Below are 27,415 nucleotides of genomic sequence, written 5' to 3'. Positions count from 1 at the left end.
CGTGATGGACGGCTGGCAGCTCATCCAGGCCAGGATACCCCTAGAAGGAAAAGATGGGGGAAGGCATTAACGTTTGGACACTGCCTCCCCCAAGATGCTAGATGGCATCTCCCCTGGAGTGTAGCAGTGCCCTGGATTTCCGCAGGGCATCCTGGGACTTGGAGTTCGGTTTTACAGCCCTGTTGGATGCCGTGGGTGCCACCAGGGGGAGCTGTCGAAGGACCGGAAGTACTATTGGATCACGTGGACAGGAGCCCCAAAGTACTTTTCTTTATACAGCCTCCAGTTAATCCAAAATGCTGCTGCAAGAATTATTACAAGAACAAGAAAATATGAACACATAACTCCAGTTCTTAAATCCTTACACTGGCTACCCGTTAAGTTTAGGGCAGATTTCAAAATCCTCCTTTTAACTTATAAAGCATTAAATGGCTTACTTGTCTGAACTTATCATGACTTACAAACCAGAGTGCACATTAAGATTTTAAGATGCCGGTCTGCTTATGATTCTAAGGTTTAATAAAATAACAGTGGGAGGTCGAGCTTTTTGTTACAGGGCCCGTGAACTGTGGAATGGTCTGCCTGCTACTATAAGAGATGCCCCTTCGGTCTCAGCTTTTAAGGTAAAGTCATCCCTGATGGAGGATCGCAGGAATCATGGGGTAGAGGAGTCCTTTAATCGGATTGGCTGGCCCAGCGCTGTTTAGGCTGTGGAATGGTCAAATGGGGGAGGCAGCTTGGTGGCCGAGGTCTTCAGGACTCTAAACAAATCCATCTATCCATCCATCCATTCTCTTCTGCTTATCCGAGGTCGGGTCGTGGGGGGCAGCAGCTTGAGCAGAGATGCCCAGACTTCCCTCTCCCCATCAATTCTTCTAGCTCTTCCGGGGGAATCCCAAGGCGTTCCCAGGCCAGCCAAGAGACATAGTCCCTCCAGCGTGTCCTGGGTCTTCCCCTGGGCCTCCTCCCAGTTAGACATGCCTGGAACACCTCACCAGGGAGGCGTCCAGGAGGCATCCTGATCAGATGCCCGAGCCACCTCATCTGACTGCTCTCGATGCGGAGGAGCAGCGGCTCTACTCTGAGCCCCTCCCGGATGACTGAGCTTCTCAACCTATCTTTAAAGGAAAGCCCAGACACCCTGCGGAGGAAACTCATTTCAGCCGCTTGTATTCGCGATCTTGTTCTTTCGGTCACTACCCATAGCTCATGACCATAGGTGAGGGTAGGAACATATATCGACTGGTAAATTGAGAGCTTCGCCTTGTGGCTCAGCTCCTTTTTCACCACGACAGACCGATGCAGAGCTCGCATTACTGCATTACTCGCATTACCTGTCGATCTCACGCTCCATTCTTCCCTCACTCGTGAACAAGATCCCGAGATTCTTGAACTCCTCCACTTGGGGCAGGATCTCTCTACCAACCCTGGTAACCCTAAACAAATCCAAAATCATATTATGTGATATCATCTACTGTTAAATTCTGGTCCGTACTTGTAAATATTTTATTTTTATACTGTATTGAGGATTTGTTCCGTTCTGTGTATTGTATTATATCGACCTCCTTCTTTTTGACACCCACTGCACTTTGAACTGCCTTTCCCAAGGTTTCTTCCATTTTTCCCTACAAGGTTTTTTTTGGGAGTTTTTCCTTGTTTTCTTAGAGAGTCAGGGTTGGTGGGTTGTCAACAGGCAGGGCCTGTTAAAGCCCACTGCCGCACTTCTTGTGTGATTCTGGGCTATACAAAAATAAATTGTATTGTATTGTATTGTATTGTATTGTATTGTATTGTATTGTATTGTATTGTATTGCATTGTATACTTCCAGGCTGACTAAAGAATTTGAGTTCTCCTTCTGACCCAGAAGTGCTGGCAAGTCACGTGGAAGGAAGAACAGAAGCACTTCCGGGTTGGGCACTATATAAAGGACTGCTGAAGACCCAGCAGGCGATCTGGAGTCGGGAGGAGTAGGACAGAGCTTGCTGGGAGTTGTGGAGGATAATATTGTATTGATTTATAGCTGGTTTATTTGTGTATGGTGGCTGCAGTGCTTTAAAGGCACTTTGAAGAAGAAAAAATAATTAAAAGATCTTCTTCGTGCTTTTACCCTGTGTCTGCATATCTGTCTGTTGGGTTTAAGTGGGCGATAGTGACCCCTAGAATTCTTATAGTACCTAAACTTGTCAGTCTGACACTGTTGCCCAACCCTACTTTCCTGTGTGTCATTTTGTCAACTTCAGGCATTGGATAATTTTTTGGGGCAAATTCTCTATTTTTAAACTTTCCTTAGGCTATACATTCTTAGGGACCTGTCAACCCCGGTCTTTCAGCAGTATAGTGAATTTCCCCTTGGGATTAATAAAGTATCTATCTATCTATCTATCTATCTATCTATCTATCTATCTATCTATCTATCTATCTATCTATCTATCTATCTATCTATCTATCTATCTATCTATCTATCTATCTATCTATCTATCTATCTATCTATCTATCTATCTATCTATCTATCTATCTATCTACAGGCCATGGTGTCAGTAGGTGATCCATTTAGCCCTTTTCATACTTTGCATTTTTGTCTTTCGGGAGGAGTCATCAATGGGAAGGTCTGTTCCAGTTATGAAAGAAGAGTTTCTGTTTTAATCCCCTGTGTTTAATTTTTAAATATACAGTAAACATTCTTGCCTGAGCTTCAGCAGTTTTCCCACTGAATCATAGTATATATAATAGATCCAAGCAATTAAAAGATAAAAGACCACATTTTTTATATGCCATTGCAGCACTTATGTTTGAATCCAACAGTTAAAATCTGACAAGTACATAAAGTTTACAAGCTGCCTTAAGATTAATGCTGTTCCTTTATAACTGGAACATCTTTAGCGTCGTAGTAACATGGGAATCAGCTTTTAAAAGGGCAAATGCTTGTTAATGTGTGTGAGTCTGCAGTAATGGAAAACAGCACACCGGATGCCTTCTCAATGGAACACAATTGTGCAATGGCACCTACTCCTATTCAGCACATACAACTTTACGTAACTACAATATTATTAAATTTTTCTTTTCTAACTAACCGTATGAACTAGAAGCCTAAATGCTGTATATGTCTGCATGTTTCATGTCAGGAACTTAATAACTGATATACAACAAACATGAAAAAAACAATGCAACGGTAAATAGTTGCTACAAAGACATAGTTCAAATGTGGTTATTTTATAAATACCTTGTTTATTCTATTTTACAATATACAGACATCAAAGTGGAGCAAGCTAATGATAAATATAAAAAAACAGATTACTTGAAACTTAGCATACTGGCATAAAAAGTTAACAGACTAACCTTAGTAATTATAAATAATTCCCTCACTAAACTTTTACCTTATTTGTCTGGTTTTGATGTTTTTATTATGTAGTGCTTTTCAACGATACATCTCACTTGCAAAAATTGAATATTGGAAGTGAAAATTGAGAAGCAGAATATATGCCATTCTGACAAACTAACAGGAAGTACATTTATCAATCATTGCATCACTCCCAAATTTTGCAAAAAATGCTAATAGGGATTTTTTTATAGTAAACTAGGGGGCTCTGCCCACTGCTCGCTTCTCTCACCAACCCCTGGACGGGTGCTATGCGCTAGCCACTTCATGGTTCTGCCGCTCACGTATGGGGAAACGGATGTACAATTTAAACAGATTGTTATTTTCATGGGAATTGTTACATAATTACTTTACATTACAGCGAGTAATTAACCACAGTAAAAAATAGTAAAATGTAATAGATTGAAAGAAAATTATGTTTCATGTTGCGTTAGAGGTATTCGTTGCATTATACGTTTTCGTTCTGTTTGGCTTTGAAATTAACACGCAAATACTTTTTAAACTTACACTTTTACTGTAAAACTTCAGTAAAAACAATATTTGGAATTAACTTTTCGTCAATATCGCTTTGAATTTTGATTCCGTGTTTGGAGTTGCATCGTGTCCATAAAACGTATAACTGCCCGTGAGTGAAGTACGTTTCTTTCTCTCTAATAAATAAACCGACTTTTTCGAATGTTTGTCCCTATGATTTGTTAATTGTCATAGCAAAAGCTATTCTAACGGGAAACTGTAAACGTTTTAATATGAATGGCATATCAAGATCTCCTTTGGTGTCTAATGTTATCCATGGAAGATGTACTATGTTACCTTTCTTTTCACCTGTTAAAATTTTACGTCAGAATTTTTTGACCAATTTTCAATACAACTAATCTTGCCCTATTACATAGTCCATCACTCAGACATAAATTATGCAATAACATTACAATTCGACCTTCTTTCAACAGTAATTCAGCCAGTGGAAGACCGGATGGTTTTAACGGTTGTAGATATTCTACAGGATATTGAAAGTTGATGTTTTTATCTTACGCACCATCACCACCAACTGTTTCAGCATTGTCTATTGATACGCATTTAACCAATCTGCTGTGTAACCGATCGACACTTGTCACGTTAATTCGTTTGACTTCATTATTTCTTGGTGCTAGGATTGACAATTTACTCATTTCTTCTGTTGTTAACCCTTTGGAATTAAATTCTTCAATAAGATTTGGACATAATAAGTCTTCTTTTATTGGGAACTTAAAGTGAGGAAAACTTTATGGTTGAGAGGAGGGCCAGACTTAAAAAAATCTCATGTTAATAGTTTCGTCTTGTCTCAAGATTGTCTTTTATAATAGAGAGATGTACATATCCCACAGAGGCATTGCTTTCTTATTTGTACCTCATGGCTGTGTTGTCAGTATATATTTGAAGCCTAAGAAATAAATAAGTAAGTTATAAATTGGCAGAATCAAAAATGAAGTGAAGTTATGAAAGCATCATTATTATAAATAAAGTAGTGTGTATTGGTGTACAGTATGTATATGCAAAAAAATATTTTGTATGGTGTGTGTCAGGAGTAACAGGATCAAATGACTGATATGAAGAACTCAAGGCGCTTTAGGCACCTCCGTTGGACAAAACAAAACATAATGGTCTTACATTTTAAAAATTGTTCTCTATGTTTCATTTCCACAGGTTGCAGGCTGTAGAAGGGAGATACACACACTGTATAGAAAAAAGAAAGAAAAATAATAGTTGAATTATTCATTTGGAATTTAAGAATATTCAGTTATTCAGTTTTGGCTGCATGTACACTTAAAGTTCTCGTTCTTTTTGTTTTTATAGAGTTTATCTTTTTTCCACATTGCTTTATCATTCTTCCACTGTCTTTATTTCCTAGCTGTATTAAAACAGGAGAAAATTGAAATCTGGCCAAGTAGTACATTACATTGTCTGTTGCATTTTTAATTTTTTCTGCCTTACAGCCTAAGATTCATCACTGTGAGCACCATGTAATCTCTTAATAAGGAAGATTGCAATATCATTGCTTTTCAGTAGAAATGAATATAATTATTTCAGACATTTTATGCTTAAAAGAAGATAGTATAACACACACGTTTTTCTGTTTCCATGGTAACTTACTATTCTGAATATCTATGTGACCATTTCAATTTAAAGTGTGCTTGTAATGTATGAGGTGGGCTGAATACAATGCAAGACAGCTTAACTCTTAGTTATATTATGGTGCTTTTTCTTTTTCCCTCCTACATGTATTAATTGTGCATAAAAAGCACATGAGTAAACAATTCACACTTTTATTTACCATGCATATTACTCTTCAATGCCTTGGACTTGCTGACAAGTTTTATTTTATTGTGCCTTGTCAATTAAATGTTGCAGAAACTGCCATCACTATACTGCCTTTCTTTTAGGCTTTAGAAGTCTGCAGTTTTCTTGTCACTGAAATGCCTGGTAGTCAAAAGAAATTTACACTGCTTAGCTATTTATGAATTAGCAGTCATTACTTCAATGTACAGTGGTTACAAAACTAATTATATTTCTAGTGGTTATCCCAGCCTGTTAGTGAAGCAAATATTTTGGCCAATCTTTACATCCAGTTGTTTCCCAGGTCTGCTTATCTTATTTCTGGGTCATGTGCATTTATTGTTAATGATTGATTCTGTAATTTTAGCCATTATCCAATTTTAGGGTGACTGGTAATCAGACTTAGTCAAGGGAATTTCATGTTTATCAGCCCTGAAGCATTAAGATTCACACTGAATTACCAGTCATTTTCTAACCAACTTTGTCCTGAACAGGGTTGCGGGGGTCTGCTGGAGCCTATCCCAGCTAGCATAGGGTGCAAGACAGGACAAAACCCTGGACAGGGTGCCAGTCCATTGCAGAGTGAGCTCACACACACGAACACACACGCACAGACACACACACACACGCGCACACTCTAACCACACATTAGGGCCAATTTAGAATCGCCAGTTCACCTAACCAACATGTCTTTAGACTGTGGGAGGAAACTGGAGCACCCGGGGGAAACCCACAAAGACATGGGGAGAACATGCAAACTCCACACATTTAGAACCTGAAACGTGAATTTATTATTTTTTTGGGGGATGCAAGGACACCACTCAGCCTGGTAAAACTTACACACCTCCCCTATAGAGACATACTACACCAAGACAAAACAAATCCATAATTATATTCAAAAACCCATCCCAACATTGCACAACAAACCTTTAATACCCATGCACACAGTCCAAAAACAAAGTTCAGCGGACTGGTAGAAGTTTGAAAGTTGACAGAAAGTTACACAAAAATGCCCAATTGAACAGTCTTTTGGAAAAATTCAAACCTTGTCTTACGGTATTCAGTAAATGTCTGATGGATATCTGCCTGTGAAGGAGCACACTACATGTGATGACAACTCCAAACAAACAGTCCAAAAATGAGACTTAAAATAAATTCCTGAACGAACAGTAATCCTTAGTGGGCTGATGCAATGAGAAGTGAAGCAAAATGACACCTTTTTTGGCTAACTGAACAGATTACAATATGCAAGCTTTTGAGGCAGCTCAGGCCCCTTCTCCTGGCAAGCTGCAGTACAGAAACTGGAGTTTCCAGTGTTCATATATACACTGGGAAAGAAACAAAACCTTTAAGTAGGTCATCTTCAATGTCAAAAATTAACAGACCTCTCCAGCCAAAGATCCATTTAGCAGGAGAGCAGAACAATGTATAGTCAAGATCTTTTGTCCAACAAAGTCTTTTGAAGATTTTGATGAGTTTTCCTTACAATGTGGTTCTATAATCAAATCGACTGGGTCAGTCAGAGAGATGTAAATAGTTCTTATGTCTGGTCATAAAACTCTTGTCTCTGTTTAAACCATGTTGTAATGAGTTAAATTTTAGCATTAGTTTAGTGGGATGATGAAATTATAATCAAAAACATATGAAAAATGTGATGTTTCAGCTTCGAAGAACAAACATACAGCAAGTTAAATTTCAGTTAAAACAGGCATCCTTTTAACTCTTGTGCCTTAACTGAAGTCCTCTTAGTAGGCCGAGGCAGTCTAGTTGCTCAGTGATCCCACACCTGGATGTGAGATATGCTACAATGTGCAAAGCAGGAGGTGGGCCAATGAAATGGGTGGGGCTTCAATTCACTCCAATGCCTGGCCATTCACATCATGCCATGCCAGAGCTGCACATTAAGTACAGTTGCCTCAGACTTACAAAGACACACTGGGAAAGGATATGTGAGTCACATGAGTACCCTATCAAGGGACTATGTGTTACTGCATCAGAGACTATATTAACTTCTGTGTTGACTCTATTATTCCCTCAGAAAGAGTCCACAGATTTCCAAACAAGCCCCGGATTACTAAAAAGCTAAAAACGTCTTCTGAATGAGAAGTAGAGAACATTCAAGTGACAAAAAAGTTATAAAGGGTATAAAGCCAGTACTGAAGAAAATGCTCATTGAAGAGAAGGAAGCTTACAGACCTCAAACAGAAAACTCAGAGCAACATGAAAGATGTTAGGAATAAACTGGGCACACATCCTGGACACAAGCAATCCAGGGCTAGAAAGAAATGTGAACAAATCTAATGCCCTGAACCCTTTTCTTAATAGATTTTCCCTCTTGATTTTCCCAATGACCAGTCCTCCCTATACCATCCCTACTGCATCAACCACTCCTACCACTTCTCTTGGTAAGGCCTAGTTATGAGTCCATCACTGACCATCAGTATGGAGTATCCATAACTGAAGACTAAGTGAGGAAAAGACAGAGGAGACTAGATACAGGAAATGCTGTAGGATCTGACAGAGTCAGTTCTCAAGTTCTTAGGGCTTGGCTGACCAGCTTTGTGGTATCCTCTGCTACCTGTTGAGTCTGTCACTAAGGCTGCAAAGAGTGGAAATCATCCTATATTGTTCCAATTTCAAAAAAAACAGGTGAATCTTCCCCCAATGATTACAGACCAGTGGCACATACGTCCTATATCATGAAAATCTTTTTGAGGCTGGTCCTACAACTATAAGAGTCCTCTTTTGAAAGACCAATGGCCTCACAATAGTTTGTCTATTGGACAAAGCTTAGAGTGAAAGATGCAATTATCTATCTACTCAACATTCTTATTCCCATTTGGGCAAAGCTTGCAGCATAGTGAGGATTATGTTTTTTGATTTATTCATTGCCTTCGGTACCATCCAGCTATTGCTGCTCAGAGATATGCAAGTGGAAGAGCCTACTGTGTCTGGCAGACCATAGTTTCTGAGGCTCAAGTACTGTGTCTCTCATGTGGATGTAAGCAACATTGGACCACCACAAGAAACTGTCCTGACTTCTTTTTTCTTCATCCTGTATACTTCAGACTGTAAATATAACACCAGGTCATGTCACTTGCAGTAAATATCCCATGATTCTGCACTGATAGGTAGTAATGATAAGGAGGATGAGACAGAGTATAGGAGTCAGATGGAGAACTTTGTTCCTTGGTGCAAAGAAAATTGTCTTTATCTTAACATCAACAAAACCAAGGAAAGGTTATTGAGTTTTGCAGCACCAGAAGCCTCTACATCTCGTCACTATTCAGGTTGTGAATGTGGAGGTGTGGATGGTGCACTGCAACAAGTACTTGAGGGTCCACATTAATGACAGGCTGGACTGATCTCAAAGCACAGAAGAACTATAGAAGAAAGGGGAAAGCTGGATGTTTTTTAATAGGATTAGAATGAAAGATGCTGTTGTCTATCTGCAGCACAATGGTTACATGTTCTAAATTTTCAACATCTCTATGATGGTCAGTGCGATTTTCTACACAGAGGTATTCTGGACCAGTAACATTACTTCAAGAGAGGCCCACCAAATCAACAAGCTGATTATGAGGACAGATTCAGTTATGGTGTCACGCTCAATTCGTTGGAGGCAGTAGTGAAGTACAGAATGAAGACAAAACTGAACACCATTATGAGCAATGTTGCACATCCTCTCTATGACACACTAGCATGAAGTACTCATACAGCTAATTATTCAACAGAAGTGTGTCAAGAATACGCTATTGGGCTCCTTTGTATCAACAGCAATACACCTTTATGATGACTCACTGTGACTCCTTACTTTATCTTTAGCCAAGTTGTCTTTGTTTTCTAGTAATTCAGCTGTATATTTGAGGTGGTTTTGTTGTTATAATAATTCTTTATTTATTGAGCTTCTGTAAAAAGCAAAATTTCCTGCTTGGGACAAATGAATCTATCTATCTATCTATCTATCTATCTATCTATCTATCTATCTATCTATCTATCTATCTATCTATCTATCTATCTATCTATCTATCTATCTATCTATCTATCTATCTATCTATCCATTATCCAACCCGCTGAATCCGAACACAGGGTCACGGGGGTCTGCTGGAGCCAATCCCAGCCAACACAGGGCACAAGGCAGGAACCAATCCCGGGCAGGGTGCCAACCCACCGCAGTATCTATCTATCTATCTATCTATCTATCTATCTATCTATCTATCTATCTATCTATCTATCTATCTATCTATCTATCTATCTATCTATCTATCTATCTATCTATCTATCTATGCTAAGATCCCAGTTAGTCCATCAAACTCCTGAGGACATTCTAAAGGTGGATTTGTCTGACATTTTCTCTACAAGAACAGAGTTCATACCAACCATCCTGGGTAACCGTCTGTACTTCCCAGTTGCAGAGTTTTTCAACTGCACTTTTCAGATTGTCTTTGTGCCTCGTCAAAGCAGCAACAGAAAAATGAGAGCAGAAGCTGATGTCTGAAAATTCTTCATTTCCAGGAAGTGTGGTGAGTGTAGGGTAATTCTGTAGTGTAAGGAGAGAACAGAATTAGTTATGAAAATCTTCTCATACTCCAAAATAATTTTTGAACCTAGAGTGAATTGTACTGTAGCACTATGTATAAAAAAAATGTTTGATTAAAAGCATACTGCACCTAAAAACATACAGGAAAGGAATAAAAATAGGAAAACAGAATAAATCAGACTGCACTAAAGATGTTAGTTTTCTGCACATGGCCATGATAAGGTTGACTTGCATCCTTCAGGATTACTCTGATATTTTGTTCTTTCTTCCACGTCTCTCTTCTTTTCTTGTATTTGGCTTTTGTCCTCTGCTGCTTGTCTTTTCCTTAGTTGATGGTAGTAACTGATATCCCTCTAAAGGTTATAAAATCACCTTTTTTTCTTCAAAAAATGTCTGGATTTAAGTGCTCCTGTCTTATGACTGACCATCCTGGCCCACATCACACCATTTGTGGCTTCTCTCAACTTTATGTGTAAAACAATTAGAAATGGCTTTAAGTTGCTTGTCCCTCTTAATATCCAACAAGATATAATAATCTAGTACTTGGTACGTCCTGAGTTGCTTCTTTTTAAAATATTGAACAGACTTTAATAAGATCTAGTGATACATGTACAGTATATATACATTGACATCCAGAAGATATATTAACCTGTCCTTTGCCTCACTTCCTTAACTTCAGACCCTCCACTGAATCTTCCTTAACTAGCAAGGTACATGCTGTTTATGCTGTAATTCACCATCTAGTCACACTCCACATCTCAAATCAAATATGGTAAATTTCCCACAACATTTAATTTCTCTGACACATATGCTTCCATTTGTTCTTTTTAATTTTCCTTGCTTTGCACTGTGATAGCTGATTGCTTCACTTCATCACAGGTTTTAATAAATATACAGTAAATTTACCTGCAAGAAACTGATGTCATCATCTGTTTTGGAAAGCTCTGTCAGCTCTTTGCTTCTCTTTCTCAATGCAGAAATGTCATTTTCCAGCTGCTCCATAACACCTTCAGACTTCTTTACTTCAGCATTTTCATTATCCTTGATCATTTCAATTATTTTTTTACATGTGGTTTCAATGGAATGAATTAACTCAGTGAATAACTTCTCAGCTTCCTCAATTTCCTTCTGAGCAGACCTCTGAATGGAAATCCATGGAAGAAATAATTTTAATATACCATAATTCCCTATACTATGGAAATATACATATCATATCATCCATCTTTATATATAATATGCTGCTGTGGCTGTTCGTTTGTCTGTCCAGGATTTTAAATCACCTGTAGCTCACAAACCGTTTGTCCTATTGACCTGAAATTTGGTACACATATACTACGTGATGTCTACTATCCGCTTTCAAGGTGATGATTGACCTCCAAGGTTATTCCTCTTTTTATTTTTATTTTATTTTATTGAAGAATCAACTCTTGACAGTGGCCAGCAGGCCGACCATGCGGCGCAGGCGTACGGGCACCGTTCTCATCCCTACCACCTTCGCCGTCACTTCCCCTACCACTTTATATCGTAAATCATTCATGAGGCAGATTGAAGACTTAAGTGCCAGCTTAAGTGAAAAATTAAAGAAAACGTACAAAGTAATTGCAACACAAACACTGACTTAATCAGTTTTAACATGAAAAGATGTCGATGAAAGATGAGAAGAAGTGGGCCGCTAGGGTGGAGAAAAGAAGAGCTGCTCAGGAAGCAGCAGGCACATCAACCTCTGAGCAAATGAATGCTAAACGTACAGAGAAAGAGTACGAAAACTATGGATGCTCAAGTCATGCGTATTCACTGCACGTTATTAAGCAGTGCGCCATTACTGGTTATATAATAAAACACTAAGGTCTATGAGTGTGTGCGCACGTGTGTGTGTACAGTGCTGCAATCAAGCTGACTGATCAGTTTGGCTTTGGAGTGATAAGTCAGCTAGGCTTTGGTCACGTGATTGAAAGAGGATGCCCAAGTGTGAGACATAAGACAGAGAATTAAAGACATAGGAGACGTGTGTTGCTACCAGGTGGCACAAATTGAGTAGTGGTAGGCACACTGAGTGTTGCCTTTGAAGATATAAAGTATAGAAGTTGACAGATGGTGAGCAAGTCACCCTAAAAATAATAACAGAGCCTGTGAAGCAGACTTTACGGGAACATGCTTGACAGAAGCAGCATCGGGCAGGAGAGGTTCAGACACACGTGGATACCAAGGTAAGGAGTTGAAGGTACATGTAGGGAAAAAGACATAAAATATTTTAAAATGTATTCTACTACCTGTCTTTGACAGGACACATGGCTAGTATAATATAAGGTGGTAGAGTTGTGCAGTGGGTCTGTTCTTCAAATCATTGCCTGTGTGGATTTTGCATACTCTGCCTTAGTGTTTGTGGATTTTTCATGGTTAATGGTTTCTATCACAATCCAAAATGTTCATTAGTAAGTTCACTAACATCTCTAAAACTTAAAACGTGTTATCCCAGCCTGAGTTAGTGAATAGGTGTGTGTGTGTGTGCGCGTGTGTGTGTATGTGTGTGTGCGTGTGTGTGTGTGTGTGTGCGCGTGCGTGCGTGTGTGTGTATATATATGTTTAAGCATAAGTGTGTCCTGCTATGTCCTAGTGTCCTGTTCAGAGTCACCCTTGTGACTCTGTAATGAAATATATGGATTAAGAAAATGGTTGGACAGATGAGTAGGGAAACATGGTGAGCATGGAGCTAAAACTTCTATGTCACTGCCCAATTGATCAGGGTTCAGTCCATAGCCAAGTTACTGTCTGTGTGGAGTCTGCATATTTTCCCTGAGTTTGTGTGAATGTTATTTTCATGAGAAGCAATCCATCATATTCTGCAAACTGTCCTCAAAGACTTTTAATCAGTATAATCCTGAGCCATGTTTAGTCAAGAGATTACCAAGTGGATAATCTACTGTTGAAGTGTTTGAACTTTCAAAGCGTACATGTAAGACATAAAGTAACTGTAGCCCTTTTTATATACTGTATATAGGCTATTTCTGCAGTTTACTGGTTGTTAATCTGTCAATCACAAATATGTTCTGAAAATTTTCACGTGTCAAAGAGAGAAGTTTTGAGTTAAGGTACTAATTACTAATAATGAAGCTGAAGAGTGTAGGATGTTGATTAGCACATGCGTCATTTTGCACTTTTACAGATACTGGAAGAACCTACGAAAACACCTGGGATGACCAGTTTGGTTTCATTTGGAAGCCAGTCATGCCTGCATTAAAGGGAACCTTAATATTTGTGTATGGCTGTTTTGTTGCACCAGCAGGAGTAGAGTACGTAGGGCTTGTGTGGCTTTGGTGTCCGGTCATATGTGGTCCAGTTTGAGAGTTAATGGTCGCTATTCCTCAATAGAGCTTAAAGCCAGAAGTAAACAAACACATTCCTGGTGTTTTAACTGTGAAACCGATTACAGAAGCTGATTGTTCCTAGACATTTTTAAGAGATAAATGCTGTGAGACTTGAAACGCGTGTCATATTGCTATTTAACGGAACAAGATTTCACTGTACTTTAGTAAGCATGACAATAAAGAGCATGTAAACCTTTAACCCTATAAAAATGAGATACATTCTGTCGTGATTTTTTTTATGCAATTCACTACACTACATGAGGTTACAGTTTCAGCTGCTTTCACATATGCAAGCTATTCCAGGAATTTAAAAGGAAATTAAAAAAACATGTTTAATGGGTTTCGTGAATCAAGATTTCCTAGCAAGAATTAGTACAGTAAATGTCTGCTGATGTGTAAACAAAACTGTAAAACTTAAGATCTAACCCATCCAATTTTCGCACGCAAAGTACACTGACATTGATGGCGGTCAGCTGGATAGAGACTTTGCTTATGATATATAAAAGATTATAGTTTTGCATACATTTATCTGTCTGTTTTACAAGTTTATCTATTTGAAAAGTATTGTTAAAAGTGGACAAACTTAAGCAAATAATTTAATCTTCATACAATTTAGTAAGGAGCCTTCTTAGTCCATAGATGATTTTTAAGTGCCACTTTGATAATAGTAAGCTAGTAGAAATTTCCTACTTCAAAAAGTGCTATACAAATAAAATGCACTATTATTATTGAATGGTGTGGTGTACTCAATCTTAGTGAAGCTATGATGAAATGCGTGAAGAGATGGTCTTGTCTTTGGAAACTTATTTTTGTAGAACATTGTGCAACATTCATACAGTATATACTTCAGCAGGGATGGGCTGACATCCAGGCTGGGATAAAGCCCTGTACCCTTATCTGGCAGGGAGGCTAGTGTGGTGAATGGACAGGGGGTGACGGCCTGCTAAGAGTGCATGCTCCCTCGACACGCTGGGTTGCAGCATTTCAGTATACCCATCTGACAGGGGGAGCTGCAGGGGAGGGCTGTCACTACTTTCAAGAACTCCTGCTTGTCCCGAGAGAGCCTTCATCGTTGACGGCAGAGGTACTCCCGGGTCTGGCATAAAAGTGGCCATCTCCATCTACTCGGAGAGTCAGAGTGGGGAGAGGAGTTAGACTAAGCATACATATCAACACACACACACACACGCACACACACACACACACACACGCACACACACACAAGCACACACACGGACACACACACACACAAGCACACGCACACACACGCTTGCACACATACATAAACAAGAGCCAATTTAGCAAGAGTAGCTCACCAAACCTGCATGTCTTTGAACTGTGGGAGCTTCCCCACCACTCTGCTCAGTACCAGCATGTTGGAAAATGCATGGATGGACAGATTGAAGGATGGAGAACTGGTCATCTCCATTTTTTCTTTTATTTTTTTAACATTTTATTGGCACTTATTAGTCATTTTTATATTATTTCTGATTAATATAATTCATGTTTATTTGTCTTACACTTTTTGGCCCCATGATCCTGCTTGTTGGATAAATGATATGGGCTGTAGTACTTTCAGGAAATATAGAAGGCTGATCAATAAAAGATGAATGTTGGTATATAATGACAGGCCCAAAGGGAAAAATGAATGATAGAAAACGAACATAATTCAGTTACCACTATTCTTCTGCCACTAAAATCACATTTTTTATTTACAAAAAAGGACTTCTAATTAAAAAGCAAATATTACAATTTTATGTCAAAGAATATATTAGAAGAGTCACAAAATGAGTAAGACTTTCAAGGGACTCGTCCATCATAAAAGAAATATGTATTTTCACTGTAGTTCAGGTATTATAGGTAAACATGACTAATATGTTCTGGGATTTTTCCGTTCAGGTAGTAACATTCACTAATCGTGGTGCTGGAGAATTGTGACATGTTTCATGTTGATTAGCATATCCAAGTAAGAACTTCACTGTACTCTGTGCACATATTCTTACAGGGTCAGGCTTGTTTATATTGTATATCTGGAGATAAGCGTGAATGAATTTTGATGAAATTTGGGTGGGAACAATTAGACAGTTCACTGACTGTGACATTTCTAACAAATCCAGTGCCTTTTGAAAGTGGAGCTCAAAGTATGGGCAGTAACTTGAACAGCTATGGTGCTGTCATCGGTGTTGTCTAATCTTAAGCCTGAGGCTGTGGTTAACATGGTTAAACTGTCTGTGACTGGAAGACTCCCAAATACACCTCTATGTTGTGCGTGTGTGTAGCCAAAGGTTTGAAGTGTGCCACTGTGATCTGTGTTTATTCTATACATATTATTTAATGTAAATGGGTAATTGAGGCCTTAAAAAGATGAAACCGCACAAACCATCTGACAGGGAGAAAGAAGTTCTTTCATGTAAGCAACCTGACTGGGAGATGGGATGAAAAAAGTGGAGACAACTCAGGCAGACTATTAGAAGACAGTAGATAGATAGATAGATAGATAGATAGATAGATAGATAGATAGATAGATAGATAGATAGATAGATAGATAGATAGATAGATAGATAGATAGATAGATAGATAGATAGATAGATAGATAGATAGATACTTTATTAATCCCAATGGGAAATTCACATTTTCCAGCAGCAGCATACTGATACAATAAATAATATTAAATTAAAGAATGATAATAATGCAGGTGAAAAAAAGACAATAACTTTGTATAATGTTAAATGTTAACGTTTACCCCCCCCCGGGTGGAATTGAAGAGTCGCATAGTTTGGGGGAGGAACGATCTCCTCAATCTGTCAGTGGAGCAGGACAGTGACAGCAGTCTGTCGCTGAAGCTGCTCTTCTGTCTGGAGATGATACTGTTTAATGGATGCAGTGGATTCTCCATAATTGATAGGAGCCTGCTGAGCGCCCTTCGCTCTGCCACAGATGTTAAACTGTCCAGCTCCATGCCAACAATAGAGCCTGCCTTCCTCACCAGTTTGTCCAGGCGTGAGGCGTCTTTCCTCTTAATGCTGCCTCCCCAGCACACCACTGCGTAGAAGAGGGCGCTTGCCACAACCGTCTGATAGAACATTTGCAGCATCTTATTGCAGATGTTGAAGGATGCCAGCCTTCTAAGGAAGTATAGTCGGCTCTGTCCTTTCTTGCACAGCGTATCAGTATTGGCAGTCCAGTCTAATATTTATAGGTCTGCACCATCTGCACACAGTCACCTTTGATGATCACGGGGTCCATGAGGGGTCTGGGCCTCCTAAAATCCACCACCAGCTCCTTAGTTTTGCTGGTGTTCAGTTGTAGGTGGTTTGAGTTGCACCATTTAACAAAGTCATTGATTAGGTCCCTGTACTCCTCCTCCAGCCCATTCCTGATGCAGCCCACGATAGCAGTGTCATCAGCGAACTTTTGCACATGGCAGGACTCCGAGTTGTATTGGAAGTCCGATGTATATAGGCTGAACAGGACCGGAGAAAGTACAGTCCCTTGTGGCGCTCCTGTGTTGCTGACCACAATGTCAGACGTGCAGTTCCCAAGACGCACATACTGAGGTCTGTGTTTAAGATAGTCCACGATCCATGCCACTAGGTATGAATCTAATCCCATCTCTGTCAGCTTGTCCCTAAGGAGCAGAGGTTGGATTGTGTTGAAGGCGCTAGAGAAGTCTAGAAACATAATTCTTACAGCACCACTGCCTCTGTCCAAGTGAGAGAGTGATCAGTGTAGCATATAGATGATGGCATCCTCCGCTCCCACCTTCTCCTGATATAGGAGTACCCCATGGCCTGATGGTCAATTTATGGTCAACACTTATGGTGTGCTATTTCTATTTAAGCTGTGCCAGCACAATTGTATCCATATTTAGAAACTACATGCTCTTATTTTGGGAACTTTGGACTGTAAGAAGGTATATAGCCTCTGGCAATTGCGCATTAGAACTCACCTACTGATGGATGGAAGACGTCATGCCTCCGAGGCAGGCTAAAGCGGACTGCAGGAACCACACAACTGCATTACACTTTTGCCGGTAGCACTCATTGCATTATTGTGAATGTCCAGCTGATATTAAAAGAAGGTAAGTGTATTGTATCTTTGTGGATTTTTTTTCATTTTGCATCTTAGATTCACTGCTATATCATTAGGGAAGGACATAATATTTTATTTTATAATATATATAATAATAATAATAATAATACATTTTATTTATATAGCGCCTTTCCCATGCTCAAGGCATACCATAACCTGTTGCAAGGAAACAAACATTCTGTTACATCAGATTATACTTTGTCATTTGAAAATATCTCTAAACTGGTGGTAAATGCGAATGATGCATTGCCACTGGCTGTATGTGGTTTCTGTCACTCACAGTTATGATAATAGAGACAGAGTAAATAAAAGATTCAAAGAATTTGCAGCTGCGTCCATCAAAAGATGAACTCTAAATTGTGTATTTGAACTAAATGGTTTGCCCAACATGTTAAAAGGAGGTGAAAGGAAGTTTTGTTAAGCAATGTCTTGTTGCTGTTGATAATAAAGAGTCACAGGAGAAACAGATTTCTGTAGTTTATACACCTAAAACAGTAAATGTACCTAATTGCTTTGATACCAGCAGAACCACTGTCCACAGACAATTCTGCACAGCCACCCAATTCAAACTGCACGACTAAACAAATCACTAAAGTAAGCTAAAATTACTGTGTAATTGTAAGAACCAAGCATGTCATATCAGAATATACTGAAGGTATGAATCATTTTAAGGCATCCATTTTGAAACAGTATCATGAATGATGCCTCAACAAATTCAATACATCTTACTAGCCATTAAAATGTTGCTTTGATTATGTTTTTGGTTGTACCTGAAATGTTTACAGTACATGAACCGGAGAACCCCAGCATCATAGCCGTTTCTGCAGCAGATTTCTGCACTCTCCACTACCAAGATTTTAATAAATTGTCTTCAGATGTGTGCTCTCTTTCTGAGAATCATATCTAACCCCTTGACACTACTGTGCATGTAACAATAATGACCCTATAAACCTATAATGACATTTCTTTAAATGTCTGTTCAATTTCTTACAAGTAGGTGTCGTGGACTAATGTACTACAGCAGTGCTACTTGTGAGAATGTACATTGAGAAGAGAAAAATATGAACGAATCTTATGAAATTTACAAATCCAACAGTTGTTTATGTATTTTTTTTATTTCCTTAACTGATATCAGAAATATTATTCCATTTATCTTGTGATTTACTTTGTTTGGAAAAGCTGAGAGAGAGGTTTGGAGCATGCACTGATACAGCGCATTGCCGCACCCATCACATGACAAACCAACTCAGGATCCCAGATTAGGACCCGAGTGCATCCATGCAACGGGTGACACCTCATCACCACACTAGTTCAGATGGGACTAGTCTCTCTATTATAAAAGCAAATCTTGAGACGAGACTATTGCCAAGAGATTTTTTCAAGTCCCGCCCTCCTCTCAACCATTTTCAACTACGCCCACGGTCCCCTCACCTCTCAGTCGTGTGAACGCTTTTGTCAGACACAGTTCCTGTGCTCTCAGCTCTTATAAATTTTTACATTTTCCTCACTTTAAGTTCCCAATAAAAAAAAGACTTATTATGTCCAAATCTTATTGAAGAATTTCATCCCGAAGGGTTATCAACAGAAGAAATGAGTACATGGGCAAATCTAGTACCGAGAAACGATGAAGACAAACGAATTAACGCGAAAATTGTCGATTGACTACACGGTAAATTGGTTAAATGCATATCAATAGACTATGCTGTTGAACAATTCTGACATGTAAAATTTTAACAGGTGACAAGAAAGGTAATGTAGTACATCTTCCGTGGATAACATTAGACACCAAAGGAGATCTTGATATGCCATTCATATTAAAACTTTTATCAGTTTCCCATTACAATAGCTTTTGCTATGACAATTAACAAATCACAGGGACAAACATTAGAAAAATCTTTATTTATTTATTCGAGAGAAAGAAACAATATTCACTCACGGGCAGTTATACGTTGCATTGTCTCGATGTAAGTCCAAACATGGAATCAAAATTCAATGCGATATTGACAAACAGTTAATGAAAAAAATCATTTTACTGAAGTTTTACAGTAAATGTGTAAATTTAAAAAGTATTTGTGTTAATCTCAAAGCCAAACAGAGCAAAAACGTGTAACGCAACGAATACCTCTAACGCAACATGAAACATAAGTTTCTTTTAATTTATTACGTTTTACTGTTTATTACTATGGCTAATTACTCGCTGTAATGTAAAATAGTTAGGTCTACTATGCATATGCAACAATTACCATGAAAATAACAATCTGTTTAAATTGTACATCTGCTTCCCCATATGCGAGAGGCAGATCTGCGAAGTGGTTAGCGCATCGCGCACACCTGTGGGTTAATAATAATAATAATAATACATTTTATTTATACAAGGCGCCTTTCAGAGAACTCAAGGACACCAAACAAACAAACAAACAAACAAACAAACAAACAATAAATAAATAAATAAATAAAAGACACAATTATAAACAACTTAAAACATCAGTTAGTGAGCGAAGTGAGCAGAGGGCAGAACCAAAAGCCAAATCAGAATTTTTCTTTTGGGAATTCCTGAGTAGAACAGTATAATTGATCATGAACATGATCGAATGGAATTACCTTTTCACTGCATTGGAGAAATTTGGGTTTGGCCTGAATATTTGTGCTTGGATCAAACTACTGTATACCAATCCAGAAGCTTCAGTTTGTATTAATAACATTTGCTCAGACTACTTTAAACTAGAACGTGGTACCAGACAAGGATGTCCCTTGTCGCCACTGTTGTTTGCAATCGCTATTGAACCACTGGCGGTTCACTGCCGAAATTCTTATCAGATAAAGGGGATTGTCAGAGAAGGACTGGAACAGAAAATTTCTCTATATGCAGATGATATGGTCTTATATATATCAGACCCAGAAAACACTGTCCCCGCTGTTTTAACAGCACTAACAGAATTTCAAAAGATATCTGGTCTTAGAATTAATCTGAATAAAAGTATACTCTTTCCAGTGAACTCACAAGCATATAATATTAGATTGGACACCCTACCTTTTACCATAGCAGATCAGTTTAAATACCTAGGGGTAAATATCACAAGTAAACATAAAGCTCTTTATCAACAAAATTTTGGCGTCTGTATGGAAAAAATTAAGCAAGAGTTGCATAGATGGTCAACCCTTCATCTCACTCTAGCCGGAAGAATTAACATTGTTAAGATGAATATCCTTCCTAAACTTCTCTTTTTATTTCAAAACATTCCAATATATATCAATAAATCGTTTTTTAAACAGTTAGATTCAATAATAACCTCATTCATTTGGAACTCAAAACACCCACGTATCCGAAGAGCGACCCTACAAAGACCTCAGGCAGAAGGTGGCATGGCTTTACCTAATTTTCAGTTTTATTACTGGGCAGCAAACATACAAGCCATAAAAATCTGGACACAAATAAATGAACATACACAGGCTTGGTCCGCAATAGAAGTAAAATCCTGTAGTACTTCTTTATATTCCCTGCTCTGCTCTCCAATAAATGAAAGTTATCGCAAATATACTAATAACCCAATTGTGCTTTACTCACTCAGAATATGGAACCAAATTAGAAAGCATTTTAAGATGGAAAATCTTTTATCAGTGGCACCTCTGCAAGAGAACCACCTCTTTCAACCTTCGCAAGTATATCCAGTTTTTAATACCTGGAAAAGTTTTGGGATTAAAATGCTCAGAGATCTTTATATAGACAACATATTTACATCTTTTGAACAATTACGTTCAAAATTCAACCTCCCAGCTACACATTTCTTTTACTATCTTCAAATTAGAAATTTTGTTAAACAGAAATTGCCCGATTTCCCCCACCTTGCGCCCTCCACAATGCTGGAAAAAATACTGCTCAATTTCGAGGAAACAAACACTATTTCCGCAATATATAAAATCTTATTAGAGTTCCTACCTTTCAAAGATCCAAGAGGACATTGGGAAGAAGATCTCTTAATCAATATATCAGAAAAGGAGTGGAAGGTAGCAAAGCAGAGAATTCACTCGAGCTCCATATGCGCAAAGCATAGAATTATTCAACTAAAAATTATATATCGAGCCCATCTGTCTCGCTTAAAACTGTCCAAAATGTTTCCAGGGCAGGATCCAACCTGCGAGCGCTGCAACCAAGCTCCTGCCTCACTGGGTCAAATGCTTTGGGCCTGCACTAAACTAACATCATTTTGAACAAAAATTTTTAAGTGCCTCTCAGACAGCCTTAGTATCACAATCCCTCCTAACCCACTAACAGCTGTGTTTGGTGTCCTTCCAGACGGACTTGAATTGGAGAAGGACAAGCAAACGGTGATTGCATTCACTACACTTTTGGCACGCAGACTTATTTTGTTAAATTGGAAGAATCCTAATTCTCCTCTTATAAGTCAGTGGGAAACCGATGTTTTATATTATTTGAAATTGGAAAAAATCAAATTTTCAGTTAGAGGATCTGTACAACATTTTTTCAAAACATGGCAGGATTTAATCAATATTATTTTAGAATAAGAGAAATAACTATTATTGCATTTAACTCCCTTCTCCATCTCTTATTTACATAGATATTTACTTCTCCCTTTCTTTTGTTTAATGTTGCCTTATTAAAAAGCCTAAAGCAATTTTCCTTTAGCTAAGCTCTCCTTCTCAGGGATGGGGTTTGATTAGTCTTCAAATTTGTTGGGTTATAAATTGATCTGTTTGTATGGAATGATTACAATGAAAATTAATAAAATAAAAATATTAAAAAAAAAAAAAAAGAACAGTATAATTCAGTTTAGAGTTAAGGGCGCTGGAGCATATATTAGCATCATCAGGCACAAGACAGTAGCCAGTACTTAATGGAGTGCTTCTCAGTCATAAGACACATTCATACACTCTCCCACAGTCACTCATAAGGGGTTTATTTGGGGTTACCAGTTCACACAGGTCTTGAAGCCATTAGTATAACATGCAAACTCCAGGCAGGCAGTGATCAGGTTGGGAGTCCAGAGCTGTGAGGCAATAGCTACTAAGTACTGAATCACCATGTTAACCCACAAAGAAACCCTTAATGCTCTATATTGTAATTATCATGTTTTCTTATTCTAATAAATACATTGCATTGGACTAATCATTCATATTCTTCTGTATTTATTTGGTTGGCAGGAAACATACCTTAAAGGCCTCCATACCCTCTTTGAGCTCTGTGAGTTTCTGTAGCCTCTCCTCAATTCTGTGATGTATTTCAGTTTGCTTCATATTTAAATGGCTCTGTGCAGAAAGATAGATTTGCATAAAAATTTAATTTTAAGAAGGTAAATAGAGTATTTAAGGATATACTCTTATCAGTTTTTGTATCATCTCTGCTTTGTATAATACTGAAGCAATGCATGAAGGCCTTTTCATGCTATATGTAACACCAGTAACACTCAGTTTGAATTCTTCACTTCAATTTATGATTTAGCATCACCCTCTGCAATTGGATTTTGGATTTCCTAACCAAGGAACCCTGACAGGGCTGTTGTATGGGACTATAATTCCCAAAATGCCCTGTGGGTATTCACTAGTAGTTCCCCAAGTGGGATGCTGCCACCATGTATTGCGGGGAAACACATAATCCTGGTCCACAGACACTTTCTATTTTTCCAAGCAGGCATCCTGTCCTATTAAGGAACCAACATCCACCCTGGCCGGTACACCATTCCATTTGACCTTCCATTATGACCTCCCATCCAAGTGAGGAACCATCATCCAACCGAGTTAGGATGCCCACCATCCCAAACGGTACTCACAATAAAAACTGTGTGCGTGTATATGTATATATATATCCATCCATCCATTATCCAACCCGCTATATCCTAACTACAGGGTCATGGGGGTCTGCTGGAGCAAATCCCAGCCAACACAGGGCGCAAGGCAGGAAACAAACCCCGGGAAGGGTGCCAGCCCACCACAGGGCATGCACACACACACCCACACACCAAGCACGCACTAGGGACAATTTAGGATCGCAAATGCAGCTAACCTGCACGTCTTTGGACTGTAGGAGGAAACCGGAGCACCCAGAGGAAAACCATACAGACACGGGGAGAACATACAAACTCCACACAGCGAGGACCTGGGAAGCGAACCCGGGTCTCCTTACTGCGAGGCAGCAGTGCTACCCACTGCACCACCATGCCACCATATATATATATATTTATATATATATACTGTATATATATATATATATATATATATATATATATATATATATATATATATATATATATATATTTATTTATATATATATATATATATATATATATATATATATATATATATATATATATATATATATTTATTTATATATATATATATATATATATATATATATATATATATATATATATATATATATATATATATGTGCGTATATGTGTGTGTATGTATAAATATATATACAATATATAAAAATATATACAATAGTGAGCAAAAGTAGGTTTAGTCCGTTATGTTGAGGACACAATACAAAAATAACAATATTGCACGTCCTCTCTCGGCTTCCATAGCAAATAGTGCTTCAATCTGAACAAAATTAATCACTTGAACAGCTAAAGGCAAGATGAGCAAGAGAGGTGGCAGTAAAATGTACAAGGAAAACAAGAAGCATTTAGTAGGGAAGCAGGGGAACAACATCATGTAAATGATGAAGTGAAAATGAACCTGAAGAAGCGAAAATTCCCATACTTGAGGCAGATGTTATAAGAAAAAGAAATAAAAGGCCATTGAAACTCTACATCAGTGTTCAAAATGATTACAGTGGGAAGCCAATTATTAGAAATAGCACATACAAACTTCATTCAACAAAGATCATTGACCCTGAAAAATCTATCAAAATTTGGTTTAATAAATGAAGAACTGATTTCAGAGCCATGAATCTCTGTTGAGAATACTACCTAAACCTTGCAGATAAGAAGCCAGCTGATGCTTCAGCAGTTAAATTTAAACACCAGACTGAATAGACCAGCTGGTGCAACGTAAAATAAATATTATTTATGTTTCTTAATCTAACTAGGGAGGTGCACTGTTTACTCATCCTTTATTCTTTATTTTATATGTCATCAATGAAAATGAAAGCCATGCCCCACCCCACCTCTCTCACCTGTTTTTTTTCCCTCTCTGTCTTTGATATGACTGTGTCATGGCTCTTGTGTTCAGTCATTGCACAAAAGCAGCAGATGGATGTTTCATCGGTTTTACAGAAAATGTCAATGACTTTCTGATGTGCAGGGCATATCCTTTCCCACAGATTTCGCCGGGGATTAACCAGTAGGTGTGCCTTCAATGCCAGAACATCATAATGCGGCTTGATATGTGACTCACAGTACGAGGCTGTGCAGGTTAGACAAGATTTGACGGCTGGAATTGTTTTGTCCAAGCAGAAGTCACACGGCACATCTCCTGGAGTAGTGTGATTCTCAGGTAGAGGATGGCTGGGCATGGTTTTCTTGAATCTCTCCACAATTTCAACTAATGTGGTATTTCTGCCCAGAACAGGCCTTGGGCTGAAAGTTTGTCGGCACTGAGGACAGTTGAAAACGCCCATGTTGCTGTTCTGATCCCAGTACTGTTGAATGCAGTCCAGGCAGAAATTATGTCCACATGCAGTTGAGGCCGGGTCCTTGAGTAACTCCAGACACACCGAGCAGGTAAACTCATCTTGGGACAATGAAATATTTGCTTCTGCCATCCTGGACAGACAGAAGTGTCCTAGACAAGTGTTAGGTTGCAAGAATCAAGCAAAAACGAAATGATTGTTGTTGATGTGTCTTTATTTAAAACAAAAGAATGAGGCGGAGTTTAGATGTGGGAAAAACAGAAATGCTCGGAAAATGGTTGGCAGCAGTACAAGGCAACAGATGTAAAATGTTTTCCACTGCCAAAGGCCACCATTATTATCCACTTGGGTTTAAAATGTAAAAAATAAGTTTGTTAACTAGTTACTGCAGAGCGGATGCAGATATAGCAGTCCAGCTGGGGAAGCCAGTTGTAAAAAGTGTCCTTGAGGGAATTTCCATAGATGCATCCGTCAAAGGGATGTGCTATAAAAGACTGGCCAAAAGCAGGTATTTGATTCCAAGGTTCCACATGTAATAAAGGACAAGCCTGAATATCATTTTTTGTTCCTTTCCACTTTTGTAAAAATACTTAATTGTGCAGCAGAATTTGGAATCAAACATTGGTACAACACACTCTTGGACAACTCCATGATGGTTTATTAAGACAGAGGTAAGACAACTCTGTTAGGAGAAAGGCCGCCATCACACATCAGGTAAACAATTAAAATCTGATGAGTAGTCAGCATGGGGAAAGCAGGCCACAGAGGTGAAAATATACAAATGAGCACCTGTCCACATAGTCAAAGCTAAGCTAAAATTGTTTAGGCAAAAATGAAATTGACAAGCAAGAAGTTAAAAAAGTGAAGAAGTCAAATATAAAAAGTGATAAAAAAAACACTGCTATCATTGCTTGAAAATAAAAATTTCAATAAGCTTATCCTCAAGCTGCTAAGTTTTTACCAGTGGTATGGGGACAGAATTCAGAAGAAAAAGCATTGTCTTAAAAACTTACTAAAAAAGAAGACTTTAACATCTAACAATAGAATTAGCAGAATAGTAAAATGTTATAAGAAATTGTATGCAAATTATTTCTCAGAACGACTGAGTATGGCTTTCTTAAACACAGCTGACAATCCTATTCTATTGTAAGCCCACACTTGCAGTGGGATAAAATGGCTTCCAAGACAACATGACTATGATGTGACTAAATCATGTCAGCAATTTTGGATCATTGTATTATTAGGAACTACGACATGCTTCTTTTCATTTTGTTTTTATGAATATTATTAAGTTACTAGCCGTGTAAAAAGCCCGGGGTCCTAGAAACTTTTGAAATCATTAGAAAATAAACTGAAATGTGGAGATGTCAGGTAATAGAAAAGAACTCTTCTGGGCATCCCCTTCTTGAACTGCCAACTTATTGTGGTGGAGGGGTTTGCGTGTCCCAATGATCCGAGGAGCTCTGTTGTCCGGCGCTTTATGCCCCTGGTAGGGCCACCCAAGGCAAACTGGTCCTAGGTGAGGGATGAGACAAAGAGCGGTTCAAAGAAACCTCCCATGAAGAATAAAAAATTTGGACTGCGTTTTCCCTCGCCCGGACGCGGGTCACCGGGGCCCCCCTCTGCAGCCAGACCTGGAGGTGGGGCTCGATGGCGAGCGCCTGGTGGCCGGGCCTGCACCCATGGGGCTCGGCCGGCCACAGCCCGAAGAGGTAACGTGGGTCCCCCTTCCCATGGGCTCACCACCTATGGGAGGGGCCAAGGAGGTCGGGTGCAGTGTGAGTTTGGTAGTGGCCAAAGGCAGGGACCTTGGTGGTCTGATCCTCGGCTATAGAAGCTGGCTCTTGGGACGTGGAATGTTACCTCTCTGAAGGGGAAGGAGCCTGAGCTAGTGCGCGAGGTCGAGAGGTTCCGGCTAGATATAGTCGGGCTCACCTCGGCACACAGCTTGGACTCTGGAATCAATCTCCTTGAGAGAGGCTGGACACTCTACCACTCTGGAGTTGCCCCCGGTGAGAGGTGCCAAGCAGGTGTGGGCATACTTATTGTCCCCCGACTTGGACAATAAGGCTCAAACGTATTGTGAGGGTCTGCTGGGAACATCTGGCAGAGTCCCCTGTCAGAAGTAGCTTCAACT

The 27,415-nt window shown here is 38.9% G+C and overlaps 1 protein-coding gene across 3 annotated transcripts in view; it reads right to left on the bottom strand.

Annotated features, from left to right (window-relative positions):
• LOC114662081 (E3 ubiquitin/ISG15 ligase TRIM25-like) overlaps positions 1-25,482 on the bottom strand; it is a 34,085-nt gene extending 8,603 nt beyond the window's left edge. Inside the window, exons 1-5 of one of the 3 annotated variants that reach the window (XM_028815404.2) lie at positions 24,823-25,482; positions 22,854-22,949; positions 11,134-11,367; positions 10,064-10,227; positions 5,022-5,087 (exon numbers count right to left, since the gene is read on the bottom strand). In XM_028815404.2, coding sequence (XP_028671237.1) covers positions 5,039-5,087; positions 10,064-10,227; positions 11,134-11,367; positions 22,854-22,949; positions 24,823-25,410 — 1,131 coding nt within the window. In that variant the 5' untranslated portion in view covers positions 25,411-25,482 and the 3' untranslated portion in view covers positions 5,022-5,038. The remainder of the gene's footprint in view (positions 1-5,021; positions 5,088-10,063; positions 10,228-11,133; positions 11,368-22,853; positions 22,950-24,822) is intronic. The other 2 variants (XM_028815402.2, XM_028815403.2) reach the window with 2 other exon arrangements.
• Positions 25,483-27,415: the final 1,933 nt, after the last annotated feature.

The sequence above is a fragment of the Erpetoichthys calabaricus genome, chromosome 12 (assembly GCF_900747795.2).
Source record: "Erpetoichthys calabaricus chromosome 12, fErpCal1.3, whole genome shotgun sequence".
In the NCBI taxonomy this organism is placed as follows: domain Eukaryota; kingdom Metazoa; phylum Chordata; class Cladistia; order Polypteriformes; family Polypteridae; genus Erpetoichthys; species Erpetoichthys calabaricus.
This window is presented reverse-complemented; position numbering and strand designations above follow the sequence as displayed.